Source organism: Haliaeetus leucocephalus, unplaced genomic scaffold, assembly GCF_000737465.1.
Source record: "Haliaeetus leucocephalus isolate CR32 unplaced genomic scaffold, Haliaeetus_leucocephalus-4.0 Scaffold462, whole genome shotgun sequence".
NCBI lineage: Eukaryota > Metazoa > Chordata > Aves > Accipitriformes > Accipitridae > Haliaeetus > Haliaeetus leucocephalus.
In genome coordinates this window covers 7080261-7107453 of record NW_010972898.1, presented here as the reverse complement: position 1 = coordinate 7107453, position 27193 = coordinate 7080261, and the positions used below count along the sequence as shown (strand labels likewise).

General features: G+C 36.7%; 1 protein-coding gene across 1 annotated transcript in view; it reads right to left on the bottom strand.

Moving 5' to 3' along the window:
* The window catches only part of PIBF1 (progesterone immunomodulatory binding factor 1), a 122130-nt gene that overhangs the window by 69401 nt on the left and 25536 nt on the right, over positions 1–27193 (bottom strand). The window contains exons 8-10 of the mRNA XM_010575252.1: positions 25521–25702; positions 20782–20907; positions 16635–16733 (exon numbers count right to left, since the gene is read on the bottom strand). Of these exons, the coding sequence (XP_010573554.1) occupies positions 16635–16733; positions 20782–20907; positions 25521–25702 (407 nt within the window). The remainder of the gene's footprint in view (positions 1–16634; positions 16734–20781; positions 20908–25520; positions 25703–27193) is intronic.

Here is a 27193-nt window from a genome sequence, read left to right as displayed (position 1 = left end):
TGCTAGAATCAACTCGTTATAAACGAGGAGAAAATAATCTTAGAACAGAAATTAAAACTCCATCTGAACATGACAACTAGAAAAGCTGCCACTAGGAATAATAAAGATCAGCGTTTATTTTATGAAAAGATGGTTACATACAATGACAAAAGAATCAATGATACAAAAGGCTCACTCTCAAAATTATGTTTATAAACCTTATAGGTAACTACTTTATTGCCAGTATCCACATTTGTATGTTTGCTTGTTTTTTAATAATGGAAAAAGAAATGCAAAAAGGCAAGTAACATAGCTAAAAAGGTCTAAAAGTTATATTTTAATTGTATTTTTATAACTTTTTTTCAGGACTTGTATGATCAGCTTTCACAAAAAAAAATTCCACCAAATTGGGGTTTTTTTTTCCTCTTTTGTGGTATTTTGCTTAACTCATGCATTATGTATATCAACACTTGTTGCCAACAATTCTGGGCAAACTGACATAACTTCCAGGTAACACCAAAACCTGTTTAAATGATTAGGGAGCCTGAGAGGGAAAGGACCAAGGTCTTGAACTTCCTGGGCGAGTGCTCAAAGCACGTTACAGAAGAGGCAAGCTTAGCCATTACCTCCTCTTCTAACAGTGTTCTGGAGTGAAGTCAATGCTTTTGAATGAGTTAGCCATGATCTAATAAAAACAGGCCCTTCAGGGACTTGAACAGAGTTCAAGCACCTCCCTACCCATATCAAAAAAAGCACTTAGCTTTCCAAACCAGGAGACTTCCGAGCATGCACAGGGACCTCTACCTAGATGTGCTCCAACTTGGAATGAAGACTGATTTTAAGTGCCTCTGAGGTTAGGTGGTGCTTGAGGAGGTATTGGTAAGATTTCAGTGGAATCTAGTCAAGGAAAATCTGCCCCCAGACATCACTATGACAACCTGCTGGAAAGCCATTAGCATGTGCAAAACCTGTAGTTATCAACCATATATTACATTTTAAGTACAATGTGGTGGGTTGACCCTGGCTGGATGCCAGGTGCCCACCAGAGCCGCTCTATCACTCCCCTCCTCAGCTGGACAGGGGAGAGAAAATGTAACAAAAAGCTCGTGGGTCGAGACAAGGACAGGGAGAGATCACTCACCAATTACCGTCACAGGCAAAACAGACTTGACTTGGAGAAATTAGTTTAACTTATTACCAATCAAATCAGAGTAGAATAATAAGAAATAAAACCTAAATCTTAAAACACTTCCCCCACCCTCCCCTCCCTTCTTCTCAGGCTCAACCTCACTCCCGATTTCTCTACCTCCTCCCCGCCAGTGGCACAGGAGGACAGGGAATGGGGATTGGGGTCAGTTCTCCACACGTTGTCTCTGCCGCTCCTTCCTCCTCAGGGGAGGACTCCTCACTTGTCCCCTGCTCCACTGTGGGGTCTCTCCCACAGGAGACAGTCCTCCATGAACTGCTCCAATGTGGGTCCTTCCCACGGGCTGCAGTTCTTCACGAACTGCTCCAGCATGGGTCCTTTCCACGGCGTGCAGTCCTTCAGGCACAGTCTGCTCCAGCGTGGGTCCCCCACGGGGTCACAAGTCCTGCCAGAAAACCTGCTCCATGGGCTCCTCTCTCCATGGGGCCGCAGGTCCTGCCAGGAGCCTGCTCCAGCGTGGGCTTCCCACAGGGTCACAGCCTCCTTTGGGCACCCACCTGCTCCGGCGTGGGGTCCTCCCCAGGCTGCAGGTGGAGATCTGCTCCCCCGTGGCCCTGCCTGGGCTGCAGGGGGACAGCCTGCCTCACCATGGTCTTCACCACAGGCTGCAGGGGAATCTCTGCTCCGGCACCTGGAGCATCTCCTCCCCCTCCTTCTGCACTGACCTGGGGGTCTGCAGGGTTGTTTCACATGTTGTCACTCCTCTCCCCAGCTGCAGTTTCTGTTGCGCAGCATCTTTTTCCCCTTTTAAAATCTGTTCTCCCAGAGGCACTACCACCATCCCTTGATGGGCTCGGCCTTGGCCAGCGGTGGGTCTGTCTTGGAGCCAGATGGCATTGGCTGTGTCGCACATAGGGGAAGCTTCTAGCAGCTTCTCACAGAAGGCACCCCTCTAGCCCTCCTGCTACCAAAACCTTGCCACGCATATTTTGTTTAATGGTGCCGTCACATTTAGACCCCAAGAGGCTTACATGTATTTTATATTATGGAAACAGTATGGCACATTATCCAATTTTTGTCTGTCCTTTCTCCCGTTTTCTCTAAAAAGACAAATGCAAACTTCCTTTTTATTTGGGTGTGGTAACTCTTCTAAGAGTTACTGTAAGATCACTAAGATTGAAAACTTTGAAGGAGCATGGTATCTTCCTATCTTCTGTAGTTTCATTAACCAGATCTTATCCTTTGTATAATCACAACTCTAGACCTATGTAATCTCAATGAACTTCTGTCAGTCAAAATCTTTCCAATCATGGAAGACAGCATAGTCCATTAAAAAAAAAAAAAAAAGAAAAAAGGGGCGGGGCAAATAAAAAGCAGTATATAAAGTATATCATACTTCATAATGAAAACATTCAATTTTATGACCAGCATTTTGACAAATTCTTAAAGGCTTAAAGATTCTGTATTGAAAGAGGACTCAGTAAGAATGACGGTAAAGCCTCAAAGCTCCCAAACCCATGAATTTGTGAAAAGAGTCTATGCTGAACTCATTTAAACTCAGAAAAGACAGGTGGGACTCACCTCACCTAGCTTCAGACATTTACAACATGGGTATCTACATCTGAGCCTGTCATGTAGACTCCCTTATAAGTCAATGGAAAGAAACAAGTACCTTATAGACACGATTTCATCCTAGCACAGGCATTTAAAGTTAGACAAGACTGATGCCAGCCACAGTAAAAGCTGTACTGAAATCCATGTTGAATTTACTTACTTTTCTCAGAAACTAATGTCTGAACTCATCCAAAATCTAAGAGTTTATTACATTAAAAAAAAAAAAGCTTCAAAAAGATCACAGGATTGTGAAACAGTGGTATGAATGAAACTGAGTTCTTTGAAAATGGATGTTCAAGGGTTCTCAGTGTTACTACTGGAAGGAGATGTTCACTTTGTACTGAACTAAATGCGTGTCAAATAAGTTACCACCAATAAGATTTACAGTTTCCACCTCTGCAAATAGCTATACAGATGTAACTGGATAGGCAGAGTGGAAGAAATGGACTCTGCCACCATCCCCAACACATTGCCTTCCACTCACCCAATCCCTTCATGCGACTGTTTCGTCTTTGCCTGGCTTAGACCACTCTTCCAAAGAGAAAGACTGGCAAAGTGCACTACATATTCCACACTCAGATGAATCCCACTCAGTATAGTTTTCATGACTGCTATCTCTTTTGTCTTCTCTTTTTTTAATTCACATTATGCCTTTCCCCACCCCTCATCTTTACTACCTTTCCCCTTTTGCCTATCATCAATCTTCTGCAAGTTTCACAATAACTTACACATAACGGAAGGAGAAGAATGTATCTGTCTGACTCTCAATCCCCTAAACTAACTTCTACCCCTCCTTTTTTCGATTTCTCCTTGATGAAAAGTTAATATATTTAAGACCAACTGGGGAGGGGGGAGAGAAGAAGGGTTTTGAAATAGGTTTCCTTTACATGTTACACCACACAACTAAGGAAAAAGGGATTCCAGGAAATCTTTAAACGAAAGACATAGTAATCCAAGTTTTAAATGTTTTCCCCATCTTCTTGAGTCTAATAAAAAACTAAAGAAATTTTTAAGGGTGGTAATTACAGTAAGAACTTACTGATAACATGGTGTTGCATCACGGACAACATACAGATGGTTGAAGTTGGAACAGAGAATAATCACAGACTTGCAAAGTTATCCCTACCATGCATATTAAACTGACAACTGCCAACAACTGGAAAAAATTTACGGTGGTATTCAAATCCAGACTACAGAAATGTGAGTGTGTCTAAGCATAGGTATCAACACGTGAGCAACGTATCCAAGGTCCCATTATAATAAATGTTCCAGATACCAGGAAGCCAGGACAAGGGAGTTAAAATAAGAAATATTAAGTAATAGATAAATGAAAATAAACTTTCTCACAAATGGAACACTGGTGATTTTGAGTTGTGGCTTTTTGTTTTGTTTTTCATGTTTGTTTGGTTTTTAATCTAAGTATGCCTGGTCTGCCTCCCCCATCTTCCTCCACTCCACCCCCATTATTCATAAGTCCCTTTTAATCACACAAACTATTTAGTCTTGAGTTCTTTTCTAATATTTGAACTGTCAAAGTAACATATTAGGAAACAGATTAAAGTGTAGAATAGCATATATAACCTTAAACAATATCATATTAAAACAGAGATGGCACTATATTTATTTTGAAAAAGTTGTAAAATTGAAAAATTGTAAAATAAAATAGCAAGAAATTTTGCAAAATTCAGTTCATATACCCGAAGAAAGCTATCACTTGCCTGGCTAAAATACTCCATTCACAACATTTTGCCTGTAAACCCTAAGGCTTTTTCACAAAAGCATTCTCCCTACTTTACAGGATAGTTAAACCAAAACATGTTAAAGGTAAGAAAAACAAAATAAAAATAAGACCTCTGCAAATGCTTTTAGGCTTATCACAAAGGACACTTCTGCATTCTGAAAGGTCTATTCACAGTCATCATGTTAGTAAAATATTATTTGGAAGCAGTTTCTAAAACTGGATGTAACATTCATTTACATGTATCTGCCAAGTTTTTAAATGTTTTAGAAGCTAAACTAAAACATGTTGAAAATGACTCATTGTGGTACCAGAATATGTACTGTAGGAAATAAGAACTCATTTACAAGTGGGAGAAATACACTCACACTTCATCTGTGGGAATTCACTAGACTTCCCTTCCAGTAAACATTATATTTTAAAATAATCATGGAAAATATGTTTCTTTTAACTGAGGTTTATGAAAAGATTTAGACAGCTGGCATAACAAAAGAGACTTACAAAGATAAATGTAAAGACTATCTTTAAAAATAATTCAGAAATAATTCTGCCAAAGGATATCAATTTAGCAATAAAAAAGGTTGCAATTATTTTTGCTTACTCTAATGGTTAAACTAAACCTGTTTAATACAGTTGCTCTGTATAAACAGATAACCATTTGAGACAAAGGACAAAAGGAAGATTTTATTATTTTACAAAGTAAGAAAATGCAGGGGGGGGTGGGGAGAGCCCTGGCAGGCAAACGAATTACCATGAAGTACCTCTTTTTTAACTTGTAGCATGTTAACTACTTTCTGTTCACCTGCACACTTTAATAATGCAAGTACCTTGCAGCAAATGCACTACTTTAAAAAGTTTTTTCTTTCTTTGAAAAGAGACATTCATCTGGCACTGAGAAAATAAACCTGAAATGTATCCCACTTATCTATGCGTATAGAATACTTTGAAAAAAGCCCAGAATTCTGACATAACACAGAAATTCGACCCAGATTTCATAACTTGTGACTGGGAATAGAGTGTCATAAGGGACAAATCTAAAACCAAAAAACCCAGCCTCACTAGCTTCTAAAAAGTACACTGCCTGTAAAAACAAAAGTGTCCTAGATGAACATGCAACAGACAAAAAAGATCTAATATTTTCTCACATGGGTTTAGGTCTAAAATTCTTAGAATTAAGGTATTAATGGAGACTTCACTTCACCTAATCCTGGGCATTTCGCAGGAGCATAGGATTTACGTAAGTCAAACTATGTTTGTCCTCTACTGTTTAGAGAAATAGTCTGTCTTGAGTATACTCAGAGATTCGAGAGACAGTTAATTGCCTGAAGTGAGGGGCATATGAAGACAAGAGGACTAGGGTTTCTAAATACTTTCATCTACTTCTGGTACCATTTTGCACAAACAAAACTTCTCCTTCCCGTAGGGTTTTGAGTGGAACAAATTCTTCCCCTCTCTACAACCCACAACCAATTCGAGTGACCCCAGCAACATATCCAAGGCAAAATAGGAATATGCAACTTTTTAAAGCACCTCATAACTTACGATCTAGATTATATTTCTGGAAAGGAAAAGGTTAAGATCTCAGAGAAATCAGAGCAAACATTAAGCGAAGTTTCAGAAGGGATGAATCAGATGAATCAGTGCCCTTCTGTATCTGTTTACCCATGGCAACGAACACTTTCCATGAAACAATTAGAATATCCATGAAAACAATTCCAGATGACAAGTTCCACATCAAAGCTTAAACTAGATTATATACATACACATGCAGTAGTATTTATGTTAAAATATCAGCTAAGAGTTGCAGCATTTTGACAATATATCCAGTATTTAAATTTTAGACGAGATCTACAAATAGACTTGTAAGTGCAAGCATGTACATTTACATTTTACGTATATATTATAAAATCTAACATTTTATGAAAAGACTAAAAGACTGAGTTATAAGCATTTTACATAACACCCAAGCTTCATCTCAAAGGAACATAAATTATATTTCTAGCATGCTTATTTCTAAAACAAAACTACCACTTGATTGGAAAAGTTTACTTCCCTTCAAGAGAAAGTTTCTCAAGTTATGCTGCCTATATGAATACTTATTCTGTGAGTGAGAAGCAGGCATAAGCTATGGCAATTCTTTTGCTTCTGGAGTACCTATAAGGGGCAGGTACACACACACACACAATCCCTACCCTCTCCATGTTTCATGAAAGGAGTTTGTAGGGTAGTCTGTGCAATATTGTCTTCAGTCATCAACATTAGTTTCCTTTCAAGTACAAAAACCTGCTAATAAACAGGGCTTATAAGAAAGGGTTGAGTAGTATATGTTCATATGAGCAACATCTTTATGAATTCTACCTAGTAGTAAGAACTACAGAAGCCCTTTATTGCTTGTAGCAAAGCCCCTTGATTTACTCTTTCATATGCACCCTTCCATTCCATCTCTGTTGGGTTTATTCAGTTCCTAGGTTCTCTGTCCTTACTGTCTCTCACCACACTCCTCCTACAGAGAACTACAAATCCGCTCACTAATCATCACCAGCTACCATCAGCAGCAGTCCAGCATATATACTTTCATGCAGTGCTCCCCTCAGAGGCCCATCCAGAACAAATGTTCCCGTCTCACTTGGGTCTTGCTAAACTTCTATTTGCAAGTAAATTTTTTTTTTTAAATATAAAACCAGTTCACACCTATATACTCACTGATACCATAAATAACTCAAAGTAGTACCACCTTTTGGTGTCCCCATGATTCAAATGTCATGTCGCATCTAAGTGCCACTATGCCTACATGATGTTTGGTAAAAATGCTGCTAATATGTCACATTACCATCCTACAGCTATCCGGGATCAAGGTATTCTTTAGCAAGCTCTTGTTCAATGCATAGTTAACCGGAGTTCATTAATTGCATGTTCATTTTGCTGGCTTCACAGAATATTCTTACAAAGTTACCCAGATAGTCATATAAGTAGACACAATTGTGCCTTTAGATCATTTAGCTAGAAACACAAACAGCTGTAAAAATTATCTAAATAGCTTTGCACTGAGTAAACTAAGGGACATGGCCTTCCCACTATCCAATATATGAAGCAATAGCTCAGTGCTGAAGGCATGTAGTTTAAAAAAAAAAAAAAAAAAAAAAAAAGTACTGGTCTCCCTGAATGTAAACAACTCTGAGCCAACCTTGACAAAATCTGGGATACATTCTTGAGGAAATCTTATCTAGAAACATGACTACACAAAAGGGAGGTAGGGAAGTTACCCCTCCAACCCTGGTCTTCCCAGCCTCTCCTCACAGAGGCACCGGTCACCAGACAAGCCAATCTCATGAAGAGAGAAAAAAGCAAACAGGCTGCCAAGGACTTGCATGGTTGTTCCATCAATTGTGAACTGTGGTTTCATCAGCCGTGAGCACTACATGTAAATATCATACATCCCTCTCTTTTGGGAAGTCCTCAAAATGATTAAGATTAATTAGGCATATTCAATGCTGGATGGGCTAATGCCCAAGGCAAACAGCTCCCTGTGGCTTATGGCCTCAGCGTACCTTGGCCCACTGAGGTACACTGTTTTGGTAGCATGTTCATGAACACAGTATGACGGTTCTTCATTTACTCATAGTCTTTCATTTATTCATTTACAAATGGACTAGCTACCCTCAATTCCAGAACACCATGCTACCATTTTCCTTATTCATGAGAATTAGTTAGATGAAACAGGTATTGCCACCATGCAAGTGAAGACAAGGATGAGAGCAGTGGAGTTAGGCTTCCAGTTATACCTAACATTTTCTCAACACTTTGAATGTGATTCTGCAGAAGAGAAGCTCTGGCCAAAACTCAGCCCAAAGCACGCTCTCATAAATATCAGTCTTCATGACTAACATTGCAGAGTTTCCCATGAGTTTACTGTGAGGTCCGTAAGATTACAAAGCTGTAACTTCCTTCTGAAACCACATAAACACCTAATTGGACAGACTGTTCTTCAACAGTTAGTTACCCAGATATGAGTACAGCATCACATCATTTTCCAGAGGCTAATCAGAATGTAACCACAGACTCAGAATATAATTCCAGAAGATAATTATTATTAAAAGAAAACTTTTATGGTTTTATAAGGCTGAAATTTAATAGTACATAAATAGCCATCATTTGAATATAAAAATTTTTGTACAGCCATACAGAAAACACAATGTCCCAGCTTTGAAGAATTTAGCTTTTGAATAGGCATTATAATACACAGTTTTGGTAGACATATGCAACTAACAATCACTGCATGTATTTATGGTCATGTTGTTATTTGTGACTTGTTTTTCTTCCGTATTCTAAACCCCATGTACTTCGAGTTTCCTATAAACAGGTTTTTTTCTCATCTGCCATTGAAGTGTTAATGTTTTGGGCTACCTAATGCTGCTAGGGGCTTCACACACAAATTTAATCCCTCAAGCTCAGATGGTTAGAAACATTCCAGAACTAAGTATTATTTGCATAGATAACCTGATATATGTAACAATCTTTAAAAAAAAAAAAAAAAAAATCACGTTAACTTCCTCTTCATATAAATGCTTTAATTTATATCTTCTCATTACATCCAGCCTACACTTTTCAAAGGGACACAAAAGACACACAGCAAACAGGTTAAGAAGTTTCCCAGTGTTTCATAGCTTCTGTTCTGTTCTACATCGAATAGCTATACATAGAATAGCTGTTGTGTATCAGACGAAAGGCCCATGTAGCCTGATAATCCTGTCTCCAACTGTAGCCAAAAGTATATGTTTTGAGGAAAGCAAGAAAACCTTCTGCATACACTGTATTTCTCCCTAATCCTCTGCCACTAGTGTTCAACTATTTCTACCTCAAGGATTTCCTAAACTGGATGTGGTTTCTATTTTTTAAGTAATTCTCAAATTTATCTCTGAGCTTTTTCAGTCTCCTTTTGAACCCATGTAAAGTTTTAGCATCTGAAACATCGTTCGGTAATGAGTTCCAAAGGACCCCTCTTTGCTCATCATTAATGAGAAGCTGTGCGCAGCAAATCACAAAAATGTTTGTATACATGAGGGTTACTAACAATCATAGTAAAATCACGGACTGCAGTGGAATAATTCAAGATATATATGAAGTCTAAGCAGCAGCTGCCTTATATCATATAATACAATACCTCTTTGAAGGAATTTATAACTGCTTTCAAAGTTGTTCTCAAAGGACACTGATACATTTCCAGGCTAGCAAAAAACCTAAGGACTTAACAAGAGTAAATAGCTTCTTAGGTACTCAGCATAATAGCCATCACAGAATTTTAACATTTTGCCTTTAATAATCTTAATGTTTTAAGATTAAGGCATTCTGGCTAGCAGGAAATGAACAGGTAAAGCAAGAACGTCAAAGCGTAAGGAAAATCTTTATGATATGAGGATATGTTCATATCACAATCTTCCCAAAGCATCCTTCAGAGGCTAATAATATTTTCTGAGAATTACTTCTTAAGAGCTGGGGCAAGAGGAACTGAAATAAAAAGATTTCTAGAGCTATAAATATAATCGTTGTACATTCCTTGCACAGTAAGAGAACAAACTTCAAAGCCTGCGTTCCAGATGTAATGAAGCTCAGAAAGGTCAGCCATCAGACTAACTTATCATTCCCGTGAGTCTCTACATGGATAATTCTACAACATCAAGACAGTTACAGTTACAAGGTGACTGGTTACAGGGCTTAAAACATTCATTCTGGAAGAACACTATCTTAGCTAAGAATGTAAAATTTTGATAACCTTATTAGGGAAGAACCAAAGACAGCTAGGCATGCCCTAGCAAGTGTGCAGTCTTCCTAACACTACTACTCACCTATTTGATCAAATCAGTTAATTAGGTTTTCTCCTTCTGTTTATTAAAACGCAGCTTGGAATCATCCATTAAGATGTAAACTCCAAATAAACCCTTCCTCAGAAGAAAAGGGAACAAGAGTAGGAGCCTCCCTAATCATTTCAGTAGAAATACAGGATGCATAGAATTGTTTTTGTTATGGATTTCAGTGCTTCTTCAAGAATCATAGAATGTTTTGGGTTGGAAGGGACCTTAAAGATCCAACTCCCCTGCCATGGGCAGGGACACCTTCCACTAGACCAGGTTGCTCAAAGCCCCATCCAACCTGGCCTTGAACACTGCCAGGGATGGGGCATCCATAAACTCTCTGGGCAACCTGTTCCAGTGCCTCACCACCCCCACAGTGGAGAACTTCTTCCTTACATCTAACCTAAATCTGCCCTCTTTCAGTTTAAAACCGTTACCCCTCATTGTATCACTACACTCCCTGACAAAGAGTCCCTCTCCATCTTTCCTTAGGCCCCCTTTAAGTACTAAAAGGCCACTATAAGGTCTCCCTGGAGGCTTCTCTTCTCCAGGCTGAACAACCCCAACTCTCTCAGCCTGTCCTCATAGAGGAGGTGCTCCAGCCTCTTGATCACTTGTGTGTCCCTCCTCTGGACTCACTCTAACAGGTCCATGTCCTTCTTATGTTGGGGTACTGAATGCAGTGCTCAGGTGGGGTCTCATGAGAGTGGAGTAGAGGGGGAGAACCACCTCCCTCGAACCGCTAGCCACGCTGCTTTTGATAACAGCCCAGGATACAGCTGACTTTCTGGGCTGCGAGTATACATTGCCAGGTCATGTTGAGTTTCTTGTCAACAAACACCCCCCAAGTCCTCCTCCTCAGGGCTGCTCTCAATCCATTCTCCACCCAGCCTGTATTTGTGCTTGGGATCATCCTGACCCATGTGCAGGACCTTGCACTTGGCCTTGCTGAACTTCATGAAGTTCAGACGGGCTCACCTCACAAGCCTGTCAAGGTCCCTCTGGATGGCATCCCTTCCCTCCCGTGTGTCAACCACACCACACAGCTTGGCATCGTCGGCAAACTTGCTGAGGGTGCACTCAACCCCACTGCCTGTGTGTCAGAAAGATTCTGAACTTCCAAGAGGGTGTCCTTCAGCGATTTCCAAGACATTCATGGAATTTTATCCTTTTAGCTGCACCTTGTACTTAACTTTGTCATCAGGAGAACAAGATGAAGGTAGTTTTTATGGGAAATGTGTAGTAGTTACTTTGACTAGGGGTGAAATCTAGACAAGGTCTAATAGTGACAGTAAAGGGCTCGGCTTTATTTTGACAGAAATCCTAAGAGTTATCAAAATTACATGTACACATCATACTATAGAAGTCGTAAATGAATACAGAAGCAGCAAATTATTATTACCAAAAAAAGTATTTTAGAAAACACTAATGAAGTTAATTTAAACTGAAGATTTAAAGTGGTAGTAATTTTCAAGACCTACATAGCTCTTCAAGGGATTACAAAGTGCTTCATATACAAAAGTAGCAAGGAGTAAAGGGCTATAACAGTAGTTTTTAATATAGGGTTATGGCAACTTTGGCAAAGAAATATTTTGGCCAGAAGTTTTCAGCATGTTTTTTTTTTTATTATTCATTATTTAAATCCTCATTTTATACAAATATTCTTGAAGAGATAACAGGCCCTTATTTAAATATTAGCAGTAAGTCCAGCACACAAATACACTGACTTAATCATTTTAAGAGCAGAATTCTGTCACTGCAGTCAGCAACATCCGGATTATAGACACATGTTAATAGAAGGGACAAATAATTAATTTTAATGTTTCCATTAACAATTAATGTATAATGTAATAAATACTAATAAGATTCCTGCATACTCAGCAGAGATTCTAAATGCAAAGTAGAACATTTATTTATTCAGTAAATTTATCCAATTATCTTCTCATCTAAGATAGTCCTCTAGGCTTGTCTGCAATTAATTAGAAGATATAGGGATCTTAATTTCATCTAATTTAAACACACATTTTATGAACAGGATTGATCACCTCTTTCCATCACCTACAAAGTTTAAAAGAGATGACTAAAATCAGATAGCATTTATCTCACCTCCAAATAAATTCTAAAAAGTACCATAATTACAAAGAACAAAGAAAACAGGGGTAAAAAAAAGACTCAAATTATAAAGATAAATGGATAGACTAAAAGAAGTCTCCAAAATGTATACACAGCTTGCAGCTGACTGGAAAGAAAGGCATTAAATAGGTAAACACAAACACACAGAGAACTTTTTGCACACTTTTTTTAACCTACAAAGCATAGACAACTGCTATCAAGAAATGTCAATGACTTATTCTATTTTGCTTTTTATTTGAGAAAGGCATTTCTAAATAGAAACACTAAAAATACTCCTAAAGGTATTTTTACCTGTAGCAGATTGTCCATTAAAAATCTCAGAGTTTTAAATAGCTGAGCTATATACATCAATCCAGAAAGGTTTAAATGATAATCCAAAATCCTTTGAAATGTTTATAGAAAAACCTAAGGCTCTAAACTATTTTTTATAGCCATCATCCTGACTTTACTCAACCCAACTATAAAATAACGTTGTTTAAAAATGCTCTTTCATCATCTGTGCATATTCAAATAAGAAAAAAAAAGGTACATACTTAAAAATATCCTATTACCTCATAGACAGAGGCAGGAATTTAAACCTCCCATTAGCTTTTAAAAAACTGATTTTTTTTTTTTATAAATAGTGCCCAGTGCAAAGTTGGAGGAATAGTATTGCCATAACACAATTTTCTTGGATATTCTTTTTCTGTTTACTCCACACCTATTTTGTTTCTCTTCGTTTTTTCTACACTTCTCATTTTATCATTACAAAGACAGGAAAAGAAAAATCACCTTAAGTACATCATTTGAGCAGCAATCAACTGTAACAGAGTACAGGTTTTTTTGTCACTAAGAAAAACAAGATTTTGTAAAATCAAACTATCTATGGATTTCCCTTGTGTTCCCAGTAATTCTGGAATTTTTAAACCAGTTTCCGTTGATAAAGCTGCGCTGTATGGTCCTCGAAAATTACATTATACTCCTTAAAGTTTAAAGGAAGTGAACAATCAAAGGCAGGAGATGGCTCTTGTAGGAATCCCCTGAGGTGAAGTGCTCTTGTATGAGTTCACCCCATATTAGACCTTAGAGTCCACTCTGAACAAAGGAACCATTTCAGTTTGATGTTGCACCTTTTATGAAACTAGAAAATTTAACCAGTTGGAAAAAAGCAATAGGAAACCAGGATGCATTTGTTCTACTTTTTGGTGCTGGGTTTTTTTGTTGTTTTGTTGGGTTGGATTTTTTCAGCAAGGAGAAGTGGGTAACAGATTAACAGTCAATAGTTTGAAAATAAGACTCCAGGACTATTCAAGAGAAGGAAAAGTTGGAACATAGTTAGTATCTACACTTTACTATGTAGTGGACGATAGACCTCTTACAGAACTGCTCTCCTCATTCAACTCATAGACACTTTCAATTGAGGTAAAATAGCTTTAAAATTAGAAAAAAGTCTTAGTCACATTACCAGCAGTTTAAAACAAAGTGAAAATGTTTCCATCTGGTCATATTTTTTTTTAGAACGTGTGTGACATTGACCATAGTTTAATGCAAAATATAGAATCAGTTAAGTTTTCTCATTGTCACAGGTAAACGAAACATGGATTCTCACACAGAATTTACAGCTATGTAATAGCAAAGAGAGCAACAAAACTCACATCCTGACATCACGGTGATCTACTTTGAGGTTGAAACAGCAGATTCTTTCTCATAACTCTTTCCTGAATATTATCACTGCGGTATTTTCTTGACATCTGTAAACAGCTGTTTACAAAAAGCTATCACAAACATCAGTAAGAAAAATGAAAATAATTGCACTTGACTAGAAAATTGGGTATTAGTTACACTTCTGATCACAAGATTTGCCAGGGGCTTTATTTAACCACCATTCAGGCCAGTCAACATTCCACATACTTCTGAAGCTTTCAAACATGTTTGTTTATACAGATTATGATACCAGTGGTAACTACGATGAGTCACCTTGTTTTCACTAAAGTAGAGCTAGCTGTTATAATCACTTAAATATAGAATTGGACAGCACAGGTATTCCTTTATCTTTTGGGTTTCTAGTGATATTAGAAAATTTCTTTGTTCCACAGAACTGCCACATGTCAGTGAACAGTAAATTCAGAATTTGGGGTCTTTTAAATTAAGGCATTTATTCATCATGCCAGTTTGTTACTTCGCAGTTCATTTAGGTAAATGATTTGAAATGTGGAAAAAAAATAAAAATCAGTCTTGACACCTGTACAGTGGTTACAAGTGAAGCAGTTTTAAAGAGACATCCCTACATTTTAATGAAGGGAAGTATGGATTTTCCATTTTCCCAAGCAGAAGTTTTTTCTCCGAAAAAGCATAATCTTCTGAGGAATAATCTACTACTATGAACTCCAAAAACTAGTATTAATCAACTTATTAACTTATTTAAATCAAGGAAAAGAGAGTTTTACTTAATTGGAGAGCTTATCACTAGAGAAACCTACTGGTGGACAGAAGCATGAGTGTGTTAAACAAGATGACAACAAATGGCATATTACTAACTTTCTTTTTTTCCCCATCTAAAGCTTACATTTTAAAAATCTTCCTATATTTCTGATTGCAGGGGAACTTCCCTCCTCAAAAAAAAGCAACAATACAAAAAAAAAATGACACATTATATGAGTGGGAATACAGCAGAACAGAAAAAATATTTTCTCCATGGTTCTTAAGCTTAAAAATAAATGTGTTAAGAACTATAAAGTTGACATTTTCATTAAAAACAAGAAAGCGTATACTCAAAATTATCATACACCAGACCTATTTTCCAGAAGAGCTTCCAGTTAGATATGAACTCCCCACATATCATAGTAAGTCTTATCACAGTGAAAGATAGGATTCCCATTGGAAAGAAACACATGGTTGATTCACATTAGCATTATATTTTGACTCAGGAGATCAGTTTTGAAGCAAGTTTCCTGATTGCCCCCACTTAAACAGCTTTGATTTCCACATTTGATTTGCATTGTGGAGTCACCATCTCAGAGTTCGCTAACTGAATTCTTTTGAAAATCCAAGAACATCTACAATGCACTCTAACCACTAAAAGGCATTTAGCACCCTTGGGCTCATTCAGCCTGAACTAGAATTAATCTGAAGTCAAACCCCTGAAACTCAGCATGGATATCAAGTCCTCTGACCCATCTCGTTTACTCTATAACTACCCCTATTGTTTCACACCACTAGTTAGCAATGACATTTTTTCAGTCCTTAGGCAACACTATTTCTTCAGTAATATCACCACCGCAATTTAGGAGTTATACATAAAAATTAAAAGCTTTAATTAATTTGTGCCTATGCTTAAGTTAACATTTTAATAGATTACTACTTGTAATTAGAAACAATTCCAAGCAAAAAAAGTTCACATGCAGTACTTTGAGTAGATGACTAGGTAGCACAGTTGGTTAATGAACTGACTTTTCATTTTAGAAAAAAGATTTGGATTAAACAATTAATCAAGTCCAAAATTAAGGACACATGACAAACTTACCCTGAATAGCTTTGATTACTGTCCATAGTTTTAAATGACCTCATAATTTACTATAGCTAATATTCTAAATTTACAAAAAGTGAAGAAGGTAAGGTGCTGTAGAACAGGATAGTAAGACTGTAACCAGGCAGAAAATCAACCAGTTTCCTTCTCCATATCAACAGAATTGTACGTTTGTACAGACACTATATTTTATACATAGAATATGAAAGACTGGGAAGAGATAGCAGTACAAAAAGAAGCATGTAGTAAGCGTAACTGTTCGTGACTACTGCTCTCTGTCCACACTTCACAAAAACTATTAATTGAAGTCATCATACAAGATAATTTTCTACATTCAACTAAAGAAAAAAACCCCAACAGAACAGGTTCAGAGTTTGACCACTGCCACTGTACAGTATGAAATCCACATTCTTATCACAAGAAGCATAATTATGTTTGCTCTTCTTTACAGGATTGTAGAAGAATAATCAAACTTTCATATTGTTACTGCACTGGTAATGGAAAAAAAAATTACTACTAGAATTAAATCTGTAACTTCATGTAAATAAAATGTTTGTAATTCAATTTATTCTTTATAAGCAGAAAGCCAAAGCAGTCATTTCTCCTACCTAAAGCTCCTTAGATATCTAAAGGTATAATTTTTTTATATGCATTTTAAACGATACTTACTGTTCTAAGAGTTGATCATATTTTCTTAAAGCATCCTTTTCAGCAGTAACTGCTCTTTCTTTTTCAGCAACAGCATTATCTCTCGCTTCTCTCAAATTTCTGAAGGAAACAAAAGTTATTCTGTCAAGAATCTGTTAGGAAAAAGACTGTTTTGCTTGATGAATTACTACTGACTGATCTTAACTTCAGTACTACCTTCTTCAATTCTCATAGAATGATAGAGGGGTCTGTCTGTCTATATGCCTATTCATTACAGAGGCTTTACTTCAGATTACTGTCATATATACCAGCAAAGTTTCCAGTTCTGAAATTCTAAAAACAATGATCAAGCCACCTATTTATACGTAGAAATATATGAATAATTCTAGAATACTAGAACTATAAATTACTTATTTTTTGTAGGAATTAAATAAATTCTAATAATTTTGCTTGGTACTTCACTAATAACTAGGGAAATGCTGTCGTCCTAGTTGAGATGATTCACAACTTCTATGATAGAGCAGGAACAGATTAGCTAGGCATAAAAATCCTCCTTCCACATACAACTAATTGGATAGTTACTCTGATATATAGGTTATTGTATACCATTGGTGTCTCCTTCTGGCTTCTATTGCTGGCATCATTTTTGATCTGCACAGAACCATAAAATAATACAAACATTTTATTGTAAACAATCTATACTTTTTCATTTTTTTAACCAAGAATCAGTCAACACTTGCAAACTACCTCATTATTATTTCGCTGACACAAATGAGAATAGTATGATATGAAGAATAATACATATAGTATTTGTGTTAAAAATTATACAGGTATTAATAGTCTGTTAATCTGTAGTCTGCCTGTAGCATAACATTGCAATAAACTGTACCAAGTGGAAGTACTGCTTAGATAGTGCTTATAAGCTGTATCTCCACTATTTAGTGCAACACAGTAACAGCCAATTTGCAAAGCAAACAGTGGTTGTTGAGGACCAGACACCTATGTTATGACTGTTTTCGAGGATTTTACTCTACTCCTGGTTTGCTCCTGCAACTTGAACGCTCACTAGCATTTGGAATATATTAGAGACTCCTTTCAATTTCGTTTCATCTAAAAGGAATCCCATTCATGTGCTACAAATGTGAACACAATACCACAAATCCAAGCACAAACTGTTAGGCAAGCAAAAATGTGGCAAGCAGCAATGACTAGGGGGTTTCACTTCAAAACCACATTCTTCATCTGAACTAAACTGTTAATGTAGATGCAACCAAGCTCTTCCCACTGAAGTTGTTTCTTCCCCCCTCTCCCACAGGAACTTTCTGACTTAAAGCAAAGTGAAATTATGGTCTCAGGCAAATTTTGAAGAAAAGAGAAAAGTCAAGATATAGAGGTAAGTAGAAAATTATTAAGCCCATGTAAATGTTATCCTAGGTCATTTTAGCCACACTAATGGTGTATCAATTTTGGATGAAAGACTATGTTCTAGGCTAAGAAAATGTTATCAATGGCACTTTCCTGAACTCAAAGTAGTTCATATGAATAGGAAATAGTTACTCATGAAGAATGAGCATCAGAATTATGTAACAGTTAACTGGCTATGAGAGAAAGATAACAAAATTTTCTTTAAAAATGGAGTTACTGGGCTACAGACTTTACCAATGAAATTCAGGGACTGATCTTGAGAGTAGATTCTTTGAAATTGACTTATACCAAAATATAAGAACATGGTAATTAATTTTGTTAACAGCATTAAGATCAAGCATACTATGTCTCAGAGTAGGAGTACAATGTTGTATTGTTAAGACTAAAGTAACAGAAGTGGGATAAAAATTAAATGGTAGGAAATATACAGCGACTCATTTAGAGAATAAACTATTTTGCCTAACTGAACAGCTAATCAACTGAAAATGCAATAGAAGAAAAAAGGACACAAGTGAGGTACTACTCAACCAACAAGATGACAATCACAGATGCAACATACCTTCTGTTGAAATATTTTGAACAGAGCTAGGAAACACACTAGCGATGCTGCCAGTTTTCAGATGGTGTGACTGAGATTTTAAATGAGGTAGAGAACCTGACAGCTGCATGTACAGGCCATACAGACCATCAGGTATCTAGCAAGCCTATCATACAAGTGAAAGTACCCTTCTAAAATAGGACAGAGATACTACCTACAGATTCATGAACAGGTATGGGGAAAAAAGGTGGGATGAGGGCAGGGGAGGGGAAGAGGAAGCACAGAGGCACATATATTAGCTTTTGAAGTAAACCTCTTAGCAACTGCTATTTGTTGCACTTCAGTTCACAGCCCTAAACTATTCTAGAGCGTGCAAACTGGATTCCAGTCAGATTGAACGAAGTCAGAAGATCTGCTCGGGGGGAGCATCTAACATGCTCAAAACTACTAAGTTGTGTTTGATCTATGGGAACATACTACAGCTAATCCAAAGTCAAACCTCATGCAGACATTCACATGCCCTGTGAACTCACTCATGCTTGCTAATACAAATATAGCCAATGCCTACTACAACCAAACAAGTGAAACTGATCTCAGATAAATTAAGAATGAAAGCATCACTTTTTTATTGGTTGTCACTGCCTGTCCCATCCTCCTCCCACCCCCCATTTTAGCTTCTTGAACTGACTCAGCCAAGTGTAAAATAAGTGCCAATAAATTCAAGGGAAGCATCAGGCTTTGCAAAGTGGTAAGGAGTAAGAGCAACTGAGTATTAGATTAGCTTAGCTGTAGTACCATTCTATGCTTTGAGCCTGAAGATGAAACCAGCACCTTAGCTTTATTTTCAGTCACAAGCAGCATCTCACCACATCACACAAATTCATTGCAAACTGCTTTGCTCACAATTTGGGGTTCCATTTGTCTCGCCAATGAGGGGCACCTCAGACTGGGAAGCACTGTCTTATGGTGGAATTTTTTAGTATTTTGCAGAAATAGCATACGCTACAAATCCCTTTTTTTGCAAAATATGAAGTCAAATCTAAGGGATTTACATTTCAGAAGTAATTATTTCAAAATGAGGAACAAAACTTCTGTAAATCGGTTCCAGATACAAATGAAATATCTTTCAGCAGCTTTCTCAATGATACACAGCCCCTTGTCAAAGCTCCATGAAAGGTGGAGGTTTAAATTCATACTTTGTAATTCAAAATAGATTTGCATACAGGAAGTGGTGTGGATGTATATGTCTGTGTGTATATATTTTACTCACACTTGCAAAACTACACAATGATGTAATTTTTTTTAATTAGAACCTTCCAGTTGACTGGAAGACAGACAGCAGGAGTCATGTTCTTTTTTCACTCTTCTGAGCAGTAACAAAACTACCTATTAGAGGAACAGATGCTGATGCCACAAATATCTTTTAACTACAGTCATTTCCTTCTCCACACAAGACACTTTCAGGACATCTACAATGAAGTTATAATGAATTATTAAGCACTCTTCCCATTTTAAAGGGATAAAAAGGGCAAAAAACAAGCTCAAAAGAAATCCAAAAGTCCAAATCCTTAGATCCCTAAAGGCTTATGTATGTGCCTAATTCTGCATCTAATCCCACGGAATTCAACAAGATGACACACATACAAAATTCGATATGCAGGTCTTTGCGGGACTAGGATCTTCTTCAAAAGAGGATTTTATAATAATTTACAGGAAATAAATGCTTTTTTGAATCATAATGCCATAAACAATCTCAAATAGATTTATTTTAGAAGGCCTAAGTCTTATTGGTTTCCCTCATTTTTTCTGCTTTACTTTCTGCATCAACACTTTTTCTTCTGGTTTCCTGGCAGTTTCAAGATTGCCTGTATAGCATAACAGGTAAACCAACACATTTTGTATTAATTAACTAACACCGTACATCTGAACAAACTTCAAACCACTGATGTTTATCTAGAACATGAATTTTAATAATACTTTTCATTGACAATGTTGGATGTCCATTATTTAATAACAATTACAACACTATATATTCACTGTATAATTTCACTTTAGTTTTTACAGGATTCTCCTCACTTTTATAATTGAACTTAAATTCTCACATTTTGATTACCTCTCAAAGAGCCAGTCAACTGGGATTATACCTAAGCACAAAACATTTTGTCAGTTTTGCCCTAATTAGGTTATTGCCTGCAACTTATCTACCTGTTTTCACGTTCATACATCTCTTTTGAAGTGCTTCTTAGTTGCTCAATTTCTTGATTTGTTTTCAACCTTATTTGCTCCAACTCTTCATGCAGTCTCTTTTCATATTCTGTTTTATAGTGGTCTCTGTAAGTAAACAAACACACAACATGGGAATTTAAAATTAATTGCACTGGCCAAAATATCAAAACTTCAGGTACAGCTGTACAGGTAGAGTAGAGCACTTCTTGACTTTACATTTTAATTCTTACTCACTTTCCTCCCAAATTGCTTGAAATAAATATTAGCCTATGTTGTTATGCAAACTGAGTGAAAATCAATCAGGAATGAATAATATTTAGTTGGGAATAAATAAAAGCTTTCTTTAAAAGTTTTTTAAAGTAATTCAACATTGATTAATCATACAACATTATTGCTTAACATTCTTCCAGAAATTCTTTGTCAGCCTCTACATGAGTGTTTGTTTACATTAATTAACCACTTAAAAAAAAATCCTCACTTTCCAAAGTTTTCTAGCTTCTTCATCACTGAGTAAGAGTTGATCAACTTGCTAACTTGCAATACTGCCACGCTACTCCAAGACTTTGTTGTGTACTATTTGCACCTCATATGGGGAAAAAACATCACAAGAAACATTGAAGATTACATGCTGTAGACATTTGTGAAGTCGAAAAAATCCAAGATTTGGGAATTTATTCTGTCAGTGTGACATAAATTAATTAAAATACACACTTAAGTTTTTAAGAAGCAGATATCAGAAGATTCCAGGATGAAAGAGTTTCATTTCAGAGTAATATTGACATCTTTTTGTAACTTTGGAAGCCCATGACAGATTGTAGGGAATCCCACAAAGAATTTCTCCTACAAAACTACAAAAAAAGACTTATGTTGTAAGTACTTAACAGCTAAGGAATGTCAAAATTTTATAGCACCTAGTTAATGTTCAAGACTAATCAATCAGCAATGAGGAACTGCTAGAAGGTACATGTTTATGAAGAAATGTGCATTTACAACTGTAAAAGGTCTTAGATTTCTTCCAACTTCCAATTATGCGATAGCTTCTAACTTTAGAAATTAGCACTTCAGCTGGCCAAAACCTCCTTCACATTAACTAAAAGGCCCAAAATATTTAAATGTCAGAATGCTTGCTGTCCAGGTTTTCCTGTTTTCTTTTTATTGAGACACTGAATTTCAGTTGACCCTACAAGGTAAAAGTAAATTTATCTCCTCTCCTTCCTCAACTGCACCACACTACAGCAAAATATTTACGAAGATCTTTGATACAATGAAGAAGTTTATAATAAAAAACCAACAAGAACAAATAAAACACAGTAGTGGAATGTAAGGTCCCCATTATAAACTTTTTGTGTTCTTTACACATTATGTGGCTCCATACGTAGGAAAAAAAAAAAAGAGAATGCTGACAATCAGGACCTCAGGATACAATTCTGAAGTTCAGAATCAATAAGCATTACCCTTTTCTTGGTACTTGGATAATTTGCTATTACCATTACTACGTGCCAAAAAGAAACTGCTGTCACTGCAGAAATTACATGTTCTTTCCCACGGCAAGACTGCTAAAAGTCAGGAAGGTTCACTGAAAAAATTAGAGCAATTTGGAAAAGTCTTGAACACCCACAGTGATGGCACCAGAAGACAGTTCAAAGTGACACTTATCTTTATGATGACTAAAATAAACAAATGGTATAGTAAAAGGCATATTCCGAGTATACAGCTTGACTGCCCTGCCAATGCCTTTTAATAAACAGCAAATGAATTGCTGCTGAAGCAAAGAACCATCATCTGTGATTTTTATTCCTGACCTACTGTTATAGTCTTTTGCTTGAGCAGTAATTAAAAATGTTTTTGCCTTATCAAGTTGTTTTGTTTTCTTCAGGCTGCAGGCTTTAATGAACTTCTTTCCAGGCCTATTATTCATAAGGCTTTATACTGCAAAGAAACTAAATGATCTAAGCATCTCAATGCAACTATGGATTGTGTTTTAAGATTAAAACATATAAAGGGAAATCTTTTGTGTTGGTCTGTGCTTACACATAGATTCCCAAGAACTATAGCTATGAGCTGCTGCCATTCATCTTCCCACAATCTCAACCTATTTTGAAGCGTGCCTTTTTAATTGGCAAGTTAAGCCCTCAGTTTCCTAAGGTGTGTAATTTCCTAACTGCAGTACCCCAATGCCAGCAGTTCTGATGGTGACCAGAAAGTGAATTATTCTTTATTCCTGAAAATAGATACTTGGGTTTGTTTTCATCATCTTCATTCCTGAACTACAGCAACCAAAAGAGATCCAGATGTGAAGCAAGCATTAAAAAGCCTCAAATTCTTCAAAAGGTAGCAAATAGAAGCTTATTACCCAAACTGATGTCACCTCCAGGTAGCACTGAGGACTGTAGAGTGTCCATTAGTTGGTATAGTTTTCTCCTGCTCTACTTTTGTACCCCTCTAATTTACCTAACAAAAAAATTGGATTCTGTAGAGGTCTCTATAAGAAACCTAATACCGTACATATTTGACCTAAGAGATGGATGGTTTAAATTGCTGAATAGACAGGATTCCTGTACATGTATGTGAGAAAATATAAAGAAGGAACAGCTTCTGCAATACTGCAGATCACATGCAGGTTTTAAAGCACTTTACAAAAGGATACCATTACCTCCATTTTACAAAAGAAACCTTTCATGAACATTTTTACATTTTACATTACATTTTTACATTATGAAATGACTTATTCAAAGTTCATCAGCAGGTCAGCAGTGGAACCTTGAATAAAACCTAGACTGCCCAAGCTGCAGTGCAGTCCTACACATGCTGCTCAATACACTACACTGTCTTCTCTGCTATGCTGTATTATCGCTGCAAAAGACAATAATGGTCACTAGAGGAGAGCAGACATACCTGCATTATTCATTACAGTTAATATCTGTCCTATGAAAATTATCATCATGAAAAGAGTCACCAATACCAATGATGTCAAGAGAGAGATTTGGTAACAGTACAGAATCCCAATGACAGTATCGAGACCTCTAACAGCAAAGTAAGAGTCACAGAATTTCTCTTTAGTTGGTATCAAAATGCAGAAGACAGAGACCTCTGATATTCCAGCAGACAGTGAAGCAGGCTTGCACAGTATCCCAAACTGTGGTAGAGGCAAGCTACACGTCTCTTTCTGGGTTCCCCAAATGGAGACAGCTCTGTAAAAGTGCCTCTATATCATTGTTACAGGATAAGGATTTCACAGTGTTTTTCTAGAAGTAGGAATCTAGCTACAGGAGTCACTGTTTACAAGCACATTTGTAGAGAAAGACTGCTCAGACCTACGTCTTTAAAACCCCATGTAAAAACAAGTCTTAAAAATTTATTTAAAATGCAAAGTTCCAGGTGAACATAGTTCTGAGATATACACATGTAAAACAAATTAAAAAAAAGTTTAAGTGACTGCACTGAAAGGAAAAACAGCATTAAAAACACTGCTGATATTGGCTAGAACTCCATATTATTATTTCCATTTAGATAACAATTTGTCTTTTAGTTGTATTACAGGAGAGTCATATTAGCACACTTCATGGTAGTTATACAAGGACACAAAATTCATAGATGCTGTTTGCAGTTCCATCTTCTTGATTCAAACCAAAGGAAGCAGCTGAAGAGAAGCTGAACCTACTTCATGCTCTAAGCTTATTCATTCAATTCACAGTTTGTTTTTGTTTTTTTCTTATTAAGGACAGTACTAACCAAACCAATAGTTTTATGTTCATTAGTGAAGTACATACAGGCAAATACTTGATGTTATTTTGGGAATATATACTGAAATGATATTTTTTGGCATCTAAACGTAGGGAAATAACATGAACCGGATAACCTTGAATTCTGAATTAGAAAAATCTAAATGTGGTTTGAAATTGGACAACGCTCTTAGTCATGTGATTTACTTTTAGATAGTCCTGCAAAGAGCAGAGAGGTGGACTCGATGCTCCTTATGGGTCCCTTCCAGCTTGAGATATTCTATGATTCTATGAAATTTTGTTGTAGAGCATTACATATGTAGCAAGATATGTATCTGAATAGCGTAGTGTTTCCTATTCAACATGTCATACATATATGTATATCAATTCAAGTAACATCAGGATTTGACACTATTTACCACTCTGGCTAGCATACAGTGATCAATCTAATTCTCAAGGCTACATTTAGAGAATCTGTATTCAAACTTGAGATATGAAAGACTGATAGCTCTAATAGTTGATAAGAAACATGCAATGTCCTATTTTAAACATTTGTGAAAATTAAATATATTTATTTTATTCTGCAATAATCGTTCAGATTGTCTTTCAGATGCTCCTGTTTTTAATAAAGGTCATTTCGGGTGGGTGGGTAGGGAGTAAGATATGTAACACATGCACTTCAAAGAGTTTTCCTCTCTTTTGTAAATAATTATAGTTACCTCCATAAATTTCTATATACACCTAAGAGAACAGTTGCCATAAACTTTCAATGCTGATGTCTTCACTACTATGGTCTTATATCAAAGGTTTAAAAAAAATAATAATTTGCTGATACACATTGAGACTCAACAAAAGTGTTCTGTTTCTAGTTACACAAATATGGACTAGCTTTCTGAAAGTTAAAATTATTTTTAATTAAACAGGATTTGTGCAAGAAACAAAGGAATATAGTTCAATAACTTGTCTATTGATAGAAGTGAACACACATTAACTTACCTGGATGCAACGTATTTTTCATACATTTCTTCCCTAGCTTTTTTGGCATCCTCTAGCTGAATCTGAAGTCTTTCAAGACGATCTTCTTCATGTGCACAGCGAACACTAAGCTCCATGTTCTGGCGATTAAGATAATCTTTATCTTTTTGCAACAAACTGAGAGATTGTTGTATGGTTGCCAGCTATAAAAGGCATTAAAAAGAACACTTTAACATGAACTTCAAGGTAAGTATTTAACCTATGTACACATATTTACGATTTCATTTTAACTCTCTTCTGTCAAGTTACCTGAACAAAAAAACTCTACACTTATGTTTAATGTAAGTTGGTGAAGCTTTATGCTGAAAAAAGACTTCAATAAAATTATAATTTTATGAGTTTCAATGACTTATTTCTGGTAGTTGGCAACTGAAAAAGAGGTAGAGTGTCCCTTAATCTACCTCAGTATCTAAATAGTACTGAAGTATTGAATAGTGATAGTACTGAATAGTACTAAGTCAGAAATACTGATGTCAAGTCCTGGTGCCAATCTATCATCATACTGGCTACAACATTCTCAGAAACAGAAGTAAAAAGTTTAAGGGCACCAGAGTTGTTATTGCTCCGTAAAGAAATGGTGAAACTGGTAGTTCTGGGGCTGAAGTATATATCATGATTGTTGTGGACAAGGTAATATTTCAGGCCAGCACCAAGGGCAAAGAGGGTTATGCATGCCTTGTTTTGACTTTCATTTAGCATGGTGTTGCTACAGAAGGCTGAACTGATGCCAAAACAGAAACATGAATATCTTGTGAGTCTCTGTAATGGCCTTCCCAATCACCAAATCTTTACTCCTCCAAGAAGAAAGTGGTGCGGGAGAGAGTAGTCTCCATCTACTTGAGGTGAACATTGTCAGAGAACAGCCACAGAGCATAATGGCACTGGTGCAGAGTGGCCCAACTCATTCATGATAGCAAAACAGTTTTATCACCTTAAATAATTTTACTGTTTAAAGTTCCTGAGGATGTCACATGCCAAGTTCAAAGAATGATAAATTAATAGCTTATCAGAAATATGTCCCCCAAAGCTATAAAGACATCATGTACATGTTTTAGATAGAATTCACCCTTCCTGAGTCATAAAAGAACTAAAGGTTACTTAAGGGACATACCTGAATCAAAGAAAAACTAGTTAAACAGCTGAAAATTCATACAAAAAAGAAAAAATGCTCTTAGAGGCATGCTTCTCTCCATCTGCCCACTTGCTGAGCGCCACAGAGGATGAAGTATTAATGCCTGTCCTATACTTATTTAAGAAGAAACCACAACTGTGCTCTCTTTCTCCAAGTAACAGGTTATACGTATATCCACAGTGAACACAAACATCATGGACTACATGAAGAAAGAAATCTAGGATTTACTACCCGCCTCCAACTCCTCCTCCCCTGGAATAAATGCTGTGTGAACGCTTACAACTCTGTGCTCTTCCAATCCGGAACTTGTGATACTGTATCAGCATACACAAAACCCACTATGGACCTTCCAGGAGATTCAAGTAATCACACAGTTTGAAGTGGTATTTTAGTTTATAGTGCTACTTTTATTGCCTCTCAGATTAATAAGTCTTATGAGGAGCAGCTGAGGGAGCTGGGGCTGTTTAGTCTAGAGAAGAGGAGGCTGAGGGGAGACCTTATC